The sequence below is a fragment of the Dipodomys merriami genome, unplaced genomic scaffold, assembly GCF_024711535.1.
Source record: "Dipodomys merriami isolate MVZ:Mamm:240054 unplaced genomic scaffold, mDipMer1.0.p SCAF_25, whole genome shotgun sequence".
Lineage (NCBI taxonomy): Eukaryota > Metazoa > Chordata > Mammalia > Rodentia > Heteromyidae > Dipodomys > Dipodomys merriami.
Window position 1 is genome coordinate 4,752,023 of NW_027203937.1, and position 12,096 is coordinate 4,764,118.

A 12,096-nucleotide genomic window follows, 5' to 3' on the forward strand; every position below is an offset into this window, starting at 1 on the left:
GTAACATGCATGTAACATGTTAAGTGTTTTAGAGAAATAAGTGCTGCACAGAGTAATCTCTAAATTAAATTCTAAAGCTTTCATTTTATGTCTAATTAGGAGACATTAAATGAGGGCACTTTCTAAATACTGATGTGCTGTAACAGAGAACTTTCTTTCTCAATGAATCAATGCTTGTTTTAATGACAAAGTAATTATGATCTGCATAAGATGAGCACTTCCTTCAAGCATGCTACAATTGTATTTATTTAATTTTCAGAATATGAGCATTCTCAAATAGATCTCACACGAAGTATATTTTCCTCATAGAAGTTTAATATTGCCAGGACATCATATTAAGTTTGACCATAGCAAGCATCTTTCTTCCCATGTTGTGTAATTAATATTAAGTGTTGTATTTTTAACATACTATAAATTTAAAGCATATGTGTGCAATAAAAGTCAGCACTGCCAAGAATGAAGAGGGAAAGTTAGGAAATTATGTCAGATAAGTCCTTTGGAAGTCTACAGGAATGACATACATTAGCCCACATTATTTCTTGACAGAAACTTGACAATAAAAAGTATATTTGGCTTTCAGTACTATTCTTCTGAGTATCAACTTTATATATCTAAGGGTAATCAATTTTTAATGTGGAGAATATGAAATAAGGAATGTTTAATAGAAGGAGATATACAAAATAAATAGCATGACAATTCATAATACTAACAATTTTCTTTAACAAGAGTGCTAGCCAGAATAAACATTTTTCCAGAATATTTTCCTGTATCACAGAAAATGTAAGTGCCCATAGTTCAAACTAGTACTTTATTACAAATGAATCTGAAGAAGAGATATATCAGAAAAATCAAAGGTGTATGTTTTGTCTTCCTCTTTAAGAAAATCACCTTTTGGTTTTATTATTGACTTTTACTTCATAAAAGCTGAAAAAGTTATTTTTTAGTAAATTCCATGCTCTTTAAATGAAAACCATAAAGTAGGAAATTATATTGCCCATTATGTCTTAGAAAATGTTTGCTGTTGGTCCGGGAAGGTGGCTCAGTGGTAGAGTGCTTGCATGCCTGAGGCCCTTGGGTTTGATTCCTCAGTACCACATAAGCAGAAAAACCCCGAAGTGGTGCTGTGGCTCAAGTGGTAGAGTGCTAGCCTTGGGCTGAAGAGCTGATGGACAGCGCCCAGGCCCAGAGTTCAAGCCCCATGATGAAAAAAAAAATTTTTTTTAAAGAAAAGAAAATGTTTGCTGTTATAGTTTCTACAACCAAAGTTTTTTTTTTAATTTTACTTTTACTCTTTCTTTTATTTCTTTGCTTATTTACTTCCTGTGGTACTGAGAATTGAACCAACTGTCATGGTCTACTACTGAGCAACATTCCTAATTCCACATTTATAATCAATTCCACATTTATAATCACACAGGGAACTATCTCTCCCCACCCAAACAAATGTCCCACATTATGGCATCAGATTTTCTGCTAATAGAAGCTTCTGTCAGACACTTAGCTTTTCAACACGTGGCCAGAAATGTGAGATGGAAGGCAAGAGGAAGAAGAAAAATATCAGTCACTAGGTCTTCATTTTCATCCATTCTAAATATTAAACCTGGTCTTCTTCTATTTAAACCTCCTATTATCACCCAGATCTAGTCATTATTTTGTCTATCAAACTGTGGTTCTCTCTTTCAAGGGCTCCAAATACTGTAGCTAAACCTATCTTCCTGAAATATGTCAACTACTTCACTCAAAAATCTTCAATAGCTCGCTACTGCCCAACTTAGCATGTCTATGTTATTTTTCCTTTTTCTGGTTAAGTCCTCTAATCTAGCCCTCTGCAAGCTACCAAAAAATATGCTTTAAGTTGAAAATACGAAATTTTCTTACCAGTGAAGTTAATTTTCTTACTCTAAGAATGTCAACACAATGTTTAGCCTTCACCTTTCTACTATTATTCACTTCCACAGTGTTTGTCCTCTTACTTAGTGACCTAAGCTATACTTCAAATACAGTTTAAGTGATACTGCCTGTATAATTAACAGCAACAATAATCACTGTCAGGCACTGTTCTAAAACTTTTCCCTGACTAACTCATTTGATTCTCAGAATAGCCTGAGGAGACAATTACAGGAAATTTCTCCTAGCACTGAAGAATAATTTTCTCCTTCAATACTCTTAATATATACAATGCTACTGCTTTTCATTAGCTATCTACTGTATATAATTTGATGAGCAAAACTGGCAATAGTTTTGATATAACCTGGAAGAACATGGAGTTGGAAACCTATATAATAGAGCAACAGGTGGGATATTGTTAGTCAAATATTCTAAGTCTTGATTTCTTCATTATGTTGCATGGTTAAATAATACTCATGGGATGGTTGACAAAAATAAATTTTCTAAATGAAAAGGCCTAATGAGCTATAAAATACAGTGATAATAATGCTACTATTCACACAGTATATATGAAATGCCAATTATTCTGCTAAGAATGAGCTCCAAGGCAAAATAAAAAAGCTTCTGATTGAATCCTTAAAATATTAGCAATACTTAAGATCAAATAAGTATGACTGAGTTAAGTCCTACATATAATCTGGTGCCACAAAACTAAGTACTTAGTTTGCTGACAATTGTTCCTGTGCAGTTTTGTCTTTCCAAGATCACTGAAGAGAGTTCTTATCTTTTTTTGCTAAAATCAGGCATAAAAGTCGAACAACAGGCCCACAAAAGTAGTAGTTGATTTAATGATATTGAGAGGAAAAAGAACCTAGTAAATTACTCTTTGAATAAAGTATATTCAAAGGCTTGGCAATACTACTGTGACTTCTAAAAGTGTTACCAACTGAAAATGAGTCAATAAATATTTATTATAATCACCCAAAATATTTGCTGTCTTAAAACAGCTCCTATTCACTCCCAACATAAAGACAAATAAAATATACTTACCTAAGTGCAGAAAATGTAAATCCTTTCAAACCATCTTTACATCTGAAACAAAAATTTACAATCATAAAATAAATGTTTTAAACTATAAAGTAGCATATTAAACAGTCATTTTTTCTTTGTGGTAATGATCTAAGCTTTGCAAATGGTCAAACACGCAACAGGCAATAAAGCATGACTTACCATTTCATATTAACATAACTCAGGGCTCAATTCTCACATCTGCTGAAGAGACTTATACCAAACTTCTAAAGGCTCCACCTGGATTTAGAATGAAGACTGGGAGTAGAGAACTATTCATTCTACCCAGTCCCTGGGGGAGCAATTTGTTCTGAAGAAAAAGGCCACATACACTTGCTGGGGGATTACATATAGGTCACTCCAGGTCCAGACTTCTCTCTCCTCTTATTAATTCAGTGAATGCAGAGCAACATAGAATTGGCAGGCACAAAAGACCTTCAAGTTCAGATCAAAAGTTTTACCTTCTGATTAAGGCAAGGAGAAAAGCTAATATTGAATGGGGAACAGGGATCAGCAGAAAGAAAGCATTTCATATATAAACAGTATTTATTTAATGCCTACTTTTTGCCAGAGAGTTTGGGAGCTTGGGACCTTTATGCTCTGTGCCATTTACTCTATCACAAATCTATGAATATATTTTTCTTCCATTTTGCAGCTACACAGGCTCAAAAACTGCAATAACTTTCCAGAGATGATAAAGTTAAAAGTGATCAGAATCAGGGAGGCTGAGAGATCAGACTTAAAAGTCATTATTTAACCCTTGAGTTTGTATTAGTTTTAATTGAGAAAAAAGCAAATGATAATTAAAAAGAAAAAAAAAGAAATTCAGATTTGAATGAATTGTTTAAGTCTGATCTTAAAGTAGGGCTATTACTAAGACCCAAAAGATCATTGTGAGGTGATTAGAACTCTAAGGTACCTTATATAAAGGGCCTTTGTGTGTTATCAAAATCTCTTGAAGAAATATATAAAGATTAGTGATAGAATGTTCTAATTTATATACTATTTCACCAAGTTTAAAGGTCTCCAACCAACTATCAAAAATAAGAGTAGCTATGCCTCAAGTGGTAGAATTAGCCTTGAGAGCAGGAGGGGGAGAGAAGAGTCTATCTACCCTCAAATATAATTGGACAACTCTTTCCTTTGTATGCAAGGTCACAATAAGAAAATAAGAAAAATCTCTCTTATTTTTAAAAAGTCTGTTTTTACTGAACATGATACAGAATCTCAGGAAAAAAATGTGTACATGGAGATATTTTTAAAGACTTAAGGATTCATTCACTTCAGCAACAAAATCTACTATGTGGTTAAGAGAGAGAAATGTAACCACAGAATTCAAGTAACATACTACATAATTTGGGAGTAAAGTCAAAAGGCTCATATGTTAAGCTAAAAATGTGCATAGGCAAATTACAGCATTAAAAATCTTACATTTATCTATTTTCCATATGAATAAAATGTTTCATAGTAATGTAAAACCGATAATCTAGAGTTGGAAAAGAGAGGGAGTAGGCTAGGGACCTACTGACTAGAAAAAAGAAAGCAGCAGATTGATTAAAAGATTATGTACATCTGGGAACAAATTTTGGCTTTGATATGTTATTGTTAAAAGATAGCCATTTATCTTTGTGCAATGTGAACAGATAAAAGATTCTGACAACTTGAAATTGTCAGCACTGCATAGTTGTGATCCTAAACAATAAATTTAATTGCAGACCAAAACATCAAAAAGTAGCTTTCAAGTATAAAAGAAGCATATACAAATGCATTTGCAACTTCATTATAATGGAAGCTGGGTTCTTTCAGCAGAAGCCTGTGGGAAGCACTTCATATTGATAAAGTCTTAACAAGGACTCAAAAGGGACTATTCTTTCTTCCATTCATGTGTATAAGGTTAGTTAATGTAATTGAGGGTCAGATGTCTAGTCAAAAGAACAAAAACGTAATTATTCCCATTAAAAGAATCTTGAAAACAGTAATGTGGCCTTACATTTTAACAATCAAGAGTATTGTATGAGCATTAACCCAACTAAAAAACATTACCCTAATCTGTGTTAAATGTAAAAGGTATGATATAAATATAAGATTTAAACAAAGCAGATCCCATTAGAACTTTTCTCATTTTTCTATGGATTCGGTTATTGTTCTAAAATTACACTTTCCATTTAAGTATCAATTCTCATTGGCTTATTCAACAAATATTAACTAAATGTCTATTATGTGTAAGTACCTAAATGGGTACTTACACAGAACACTCAGCTGTCACAGAGTTGGCATTCCAGGGAAAAGAGATAATAAATTATAGTAGTAGTAGATGATAATTGTAGTAGTTAGAAAATACCCTACAAGTGGTATTCAGAAGAAACTATGTTGAAAATGAACTGTAGAACTGTGGGCAGGGATGGGAAGGAAAAACTAGGTGAGAATGAGGGAAGGTGTGACATTGTCCAAAAAGAGATGTACTTATTATCTGACTTATGAAACAGTAACCCGTCTGTACATCACTTTTATGGTAACAATTTAAAAAAAAAACACCCTGCAACATAAGGGAGAAACAGTAATGTAGTCATGCTTTCTTAAGTTACATAACTAACTAGTAACTAGAAGGGTCCAGTCAGTTGTTCTAAGAAGGTCATATTTGGTACTCAGACCAGAAACTTCAATATACTGAGGGAAGGCATTTCAGGGTGGAGCAGTATCAAATGCAAAGCCTACATTAGGAATCTGCATAGCAAGTAAGTAAGAACTTCAGGTAGTTTTAGAACTGGAACAGAACAAGGAAGGAGATGAGTGTTAGGGAATAAGATTATAGTGTAGGGTGGAGGGAGAAAGTGGTCTACAATGCAGGGAGGCCTCTTCAGGCTCTTGAGGAAGGTTTTCAGCAGAGCACTGACAGATCTGTCTTAATTTTTTCAGAATCATTCTGACTGCTGGATGGGAAGCAAACTGAGCAAGAGGACATAGTTAGAAGCAAGGGTAGTCAGCAAGGAAAAGTTACCTGTGGTCAGAGGGGGAGAGAAGTAATAAGAACCTGAATGTAAGCCGGGCACCAGTGGTTCACGCTTATAATCTTAGCTACTCAGGAGGCTGAGATCTGAAGATCATGGTTCAAAGCCAGCACAGGCTGGAAAGTCTAAAGCACTAGAAAACTGGAAGTGGTGCTGTGGCTCAAGTGGTAGAGTGCTAGCCTTGAGCTGAAGAGCGCAGGGACAGCGCCCAAGCCGAGAGTTCAAGCTCCCCAAGCCAAGAGTTCAAGCTCCAAGACCGAACCTGAATGTATTTCAAAGGTCAAATTTTCTGCCAAAATTTATTGGTGTTTTGAATGTGGGATAAAATAATTTCTAAATTAATAAAAATGTTTTTGGTCTGAGCAAAGAAAAGAATAAAACGATCACTTATCTGAAGTAAGGAATACAATGGGAAGAAGAGATTCAAGGAGACAATCAACAGTTTGTTTTAGACATGTTAAACCTGAGCTGTGTCTTAGTACATTAAAAACAAAAGTGAAGGATGCAATCCACTGGCTTCAGAAATAAGGACTAAGGAAGAGAGCAGTGCTAAAATCCATGAATCTAGATATAACGATAAGGACTGAATAGTTTATTATTTCAGCATTGATAATGAAAAAAAATCTCATACAAAAAGGAAACAAAAATCTATGTATCCTAACACAATCACTCTCTAATATAAAGTCACAGTTTTATTTAAGTGTACATAAAGATAATACACTTAACTCATTTGTACAGATTTTCTATCTAGTCTATGTGAATGACATAAAGTAACTACTATAATTTAATCCATATTCACTGATTCTAATTTTCCACGGTTCTTTGCTAAGCTATACTATAATATAAAACAGAGCCAGGGTAAGTAAGAAGGAAAAGGAATTTGCCTCATTACATCAAACAATTTAGTCAATACACAAGTAATTACAGAGGTTCAAGTTGGAATTACACACTAGGTTACAGGAATGTATGAAGCTTAGTGTTATCATTGTTAGAATAATGCTCTTAGTCAAATGTCCGAATTTTGAAATAAAAATGACAGTAAAAGAAGCACTTCTGCTCACAAGAGGTTTTTTTTTTTTTCTTCCCTAGCTTAATTTCCATGAAATTACTTCTTTGGGATACAATCATATTCATAATAACACTGTACCAGCAGATGTCGCTAAAAAACTGAGGAAGAATTTGTAGCTCTAGTGTGGGTTCTATATCAAACACTCTTTGAAGGACTTTTCCCCCTATGCATTTGTAGAAATTTAAAAATGTAATAAATTTCATTACAAGTAAATGCTGTGGCATTAGACTTAATGATTGTGAATTCTTCTATTTCATTGCATACTTAAAAAATGTTTAAGAATACTTTGTTATAAGGTAAATCATCCCAGAAGTCACATTTTAAAATACAGAATATTGGAGTCTTTATTATATAGTTAACAGGCTGCAGGCTGCCAGTTGTTACAAAGGTGTGCAGCACACAAATACACATGACACAGCTAGGAAACATGCTAAAGAGGAAAGAGATAACAAAAACAATACTGAATTGGGAGGCCATGATGACTGGAGATGAGACCAGAAACAAGACACCATCACTGAGACACACCATGGAGCCTGGCAGATAGGCTAGTCTGGGCCTAAATAGGTCTTCACAGAGGGCAGATCATCAAGAAATTCCCAGTCCCAGGCACTAGACTGACAGATTCAGTAACCTATCAGCCAAGTGCCTGCCCCTGCCTCCAGGAGTCCAGGCATGCCAATTACCCAGGCAGGTGATGGGGGGGGGGGGGGGGGGAGAAGGGGGCTGTTTCCTTCCCCGAGTATGTGGCCAATATGGGGCCGGCCAGATCTGGCCTCCTTACTTCAACTTGACCAGTTGGCATCAACATAAAATCAAAGGGTGAATATGCTACTTCATTGTATGTTCTTTAATGAGCTGAACAATAAGAATAAAAAAACACCTATTTTCATTCATAAAATAATTTGCTCCATTTTCATTCATTTGATAGATAAAATGGATGTACAAAATATAGTTTATAAATCTCATCTTTTTTTTTAAGTGCACAGTTTGGAACAATCATTGTGTTTGTAAAATAAATAAATAAATAAGCAAACAGGTACTAGTCACAACTTTTCTACCAACCTTGAGAAAAAAATCATTTAACTGTGGGGTTCAACTGTTTGTTAAAAAATGGCTGTTGGTCTCATGCCTGTAATCTTAGGCTGGGATCTGAAGATTGTTGTTCAAAGTCAGCCTGGGCAGGAAAGTTCATGAAATTCTTATGTTCAATTAACTTCCAAAAAGCCAGAAATGGAGCTGTGGCTCAAGCAGTAGGGTACTAGCCTTGAGCAAAAAAACTCAGGGACAGTGCTCAGGCCCTGAGTTCAAGCCCAAGGATCAGCACACAAAACAAAAACAAAAATATAGTCATTATAATTGAAGATTTAATTTAGTCTTCTAAGTATGTTATCATTTCATATGATATGTTACTTTCATCACTAAAAGTTATAGTGGAAAAGTATAATTTAAATTCAATTAAATCACATAGTTTTTATTTTTAAGTAAAAATTTCACTAAGGAATCGGGCACTGGAGGCTCACTCCTGTAATCCTTACTACTCAGAAGAGGAGGCTGAGATCTGAAGACCATAATTCGAAGCCAGCCCAAAACCCAGAAGTGGAACTGTGGCATAAAGGCAGAATACTCACCTTGAGCAAAACACTCAAGGATAGTGTCTAGGCCCTGAGCTCAAGACCCAGGACCAACAAAAAGAAAAGGAAAAAGGATCACTAAAGCTAAAAATAAAAACAACAAAAACAAACACAAATTCTTAATGTGCTTCAAGATTATGGGTTGTTGCAAATAGTGCCTGAGGCCCCTTAGTTCAAGCCCTAGTACACACACACACACACACACACACACACACACACACACACACACACACACACACACACACACACACACACACACACACACACACACACACACACACACACACACACACACACACACCACAAGAATAAAATACCAAACAACTGAGACACTAAAGAATGACCTATAATAATACTGTTAAGCAAAAATAAGCAATTTTAAGTATTTTCACTAATGATAAAATGTTAATTGTCACTGTATCAATGATAAAAATATCATTTTATCAATGATAAAGTATTGACATTATTAATAGTAAAATTTAAATGTTGCCTATTCCATAAACCTGGAATGACAGCATGGTATATAGGTAGAAAAGAGCAGGAAATGCTCATGACCAAGGAAATGCCTTGGGATTTCTGTAAGATTACATACTAAAACTTCAGATGGCCCACACTCTGGATCAATGACTGATATAATGAACCAATGATGGACATACGGCCCTATGTCCCTCTTATAGAGCACATTACCCATATCAAGGTACCTTTAAAGCTTAATGTCTACTATATGCCTTCCATGGACTGGGCTAAACCAAGGAGGGCAAACAGGTTCAAACTGAAGAACAAAAAGGATCCAATAAACAGGCTTACGCTCTCACACCAAGGTAGCCATGCCTCAGTCATCTGTGAAGAGGGGCACAAGATGAGGGTCTCAGTTTCATGCTGTCTAGTAACCCCACCTTCTTATATTAAAAAAAACCCAGCCCAGACAGCTTCCATATAAGCAGGCCTTATGTGTATTTACCCACCTCCCCCAGGTGCACTTTTGCTTTGCTACTAAGTCATTCTTTACTTATCTTACTCTCTGTCTCTTTCATCAAACCTGTGGAAGCATCCCAATCTTAAAAGTATCTAAGAACAAAGGAATCTGAGACCTCAAACACTGATAATCAAGTTTTAGAATACTTCCGATGTCTTTTGTCCTCTCTTTACTCATTGGTTACATAGAAACTCACAGGTTGTTAGTATTATATACTCTACCTTCATTCCCTCAACAATCATTAGTTAAACATATAACATACAGAAGACACAGGTGGAATACGAAAATAGCTATCTAGCAATTAACCATTCTGTTTCACAAGTGAGAACTTCAAATCTCTTTTGTCCAGCATTCTATATCATCGACTATCTCTTAAATTAGTTGATGTGAGGAAGCTACTACATACACAAAAGCACAGCTAAAAATGAAAAGAGATTGGCATGAAATAAAGACAAATTCTATTGAAAATATTGTATACACTGAAGATTCTTAAAATATTTTACCTCATTCTGACATCAGTCACCAAAATTAGTATCAAAAATTAAAGTTAATTTTATACAAACAAAATTATCTGGGCCAGGTGCTGGTGGCTGATGCCTGTAATCCTAGCTACTCAGGAGGCTGAGATCTGAGGACTGCAGTTCAAAGCCAACCCCTGGCAGGAAAGTCTGTGAGACATTTTCTTATCTCCAATTAGCCACCAGAAAACCAGAAGTGGTGCTGTGGCTCAAGTGGTAGAGTGCTTGCCTTGAGCTGAAGAGCTGAGGGACAGTGCCCAGGCCCGTAGTTCAAGTCCCACGACTGACAAAAAAAAAAAAAAAAAAAAAAACCTCAATGGTAAATGTCAAAATTTCTACTAGTTATGAAAAGAATGGTGTAGAATACTAAAAGAGCTAGAACTATTAATTTCTGAATTATTTTACTACTATACCATTGTATTAAAACATAAATGAAGTTAAAAAGGATTAAGAATGCCAATTTAAATGTAATTTTATAAATTTTGTTTTTATGCTAAATTCCTGATTTGTGTTTTCCCATATAGAAAATAAAAGCTAGACAAGTGCCAGTAGCTCATGACTGTAATCCTAGCTACTCAGGAGGCTGAGATCTGAGGATCAAAGCCAGCCCAGTCAGAAAAGTCTGTAAAATATTTATCTCCAATCAACGCTCTGAAAAAGCCAGGTGTGGCACTGTGGCTCATTTAGTAGAACACTGGGCTTGAACACAAAGAGGCTCAGGGACAATGCCCACATGCTGAATGAGGAGGAGGAGGAGAAGGGGGGGGGGGGCGGGGGAAGAGAGCTTTTTTCCTCCTAACTTATCAAAATAAAAAATAAAAAAAAGATTGACATGACATTAAGTTCTGATTTTGTTTTGTTCAAGGTCACATATGCATACTCCCAATAGGTTAGATCAATAATATCAATTTATATTACAATGCCTAATACAAATGGTTTTTCCTCTTATACCTACTATTGTTTCAACAATAAAATAGAGTTCAATTTTAACCTGCATATGGCATTTATCATGGAAAACAAAATAACTAGTGCTGTATTCTTATTTAAAAAAAAACAAACCAATAGGCTTGGAATAGTGAGAAAGCAAATTGGAGAAAGATTATTTTGTTTGCTTTTGAACACATATTTGTGATAGATTGCACTGAGTAATTAATCTTCCCAATGCATTAAAAATACTGTTTTTGATTTTTGTATTTTCCAGTTCTCTCATTCTATACAGTTCTCTCATTTTATACAGGCAGCAAGTATAGGTAATCAAGACTAAGTGCAGCCAGGTGCTGTTTGCTCTCACCTATAATCCAGGCTACTCAGAAAGCAGAGATATGAGGATCCAGATTGAAGCCAACTGGGGCAGGGAAGTCTTTGAGACTCTTGTCTCTAAAAATGAAAAAGAAATGAGCTGTAGCTCCATGTAGCTTGAAGGGGCAAACTAAGGGACAGTGCCCTGGCTCTAGGTTCAAGCATGGGCACCAAAAAACAAAACAAAAAGTGAGTACAAGTCCCCAACTGATGATGCTGCACTTTTTCTGTTGTATAAATTGGACTCAAACTTTTATAGTAACTACTGTGCTGCAATAAAATTTCTCCTTAAATTTGCTAAAGCTAGAGTTGATTTTGCTTTAGAATCCAAGGCAGGAAAGTTATGCTCCAAGCTGCCATCAATTGCTGGGGAGCCAAGAATCACCTTCAGAGTATTTCCAAAGGAAATGTTAACTAGGACAAATTTCCCTCTCAAAATGGACTGCTCCTGGAAACTCTAGCCAAACTTTAAAGTAGTTGTAAAAAAAAAAAAAAAAAAAAGGCAGACTGGTTCAGTGGTCCTAACCGGCAAGGCTTATTTGTAGTTCCCCAGCAAATGACATGTGTTTAGACTTGATAAACTATATAGGCAATCATCAAAATGACCAAATGGTGTTTCAGGTAAATTCAAGTAAAAAAA

At 35.4% G+C, this 12,096-nt stretch overlaps 1 protein-coding gene across 3 annotated transcripts in view; it reads right to left on the reverse strand.

The window, feature by feature from the left end:
* Window positions 1-12,096, reverse strand: part of Tmem135 (transmembrane protein 135) — a 234,834-nt gene that overhangs the window by 34,407 nt on the left and 188,331 nt on the right. For all 3 annotated transcript variants that reach the window (XM_070034818.1, XM_070034817.1, XM_070034816.1), the window contains one exon: window positions 2,938-2,979. In XM_070034818.1, the coding sequence (XP_069890919.1) occupies window positions 2,938-2,979 (42 nt within the window). The remainder of the gene's footprint in view (window positions 1-2,937; window positions 2,980-12,096) is intronic.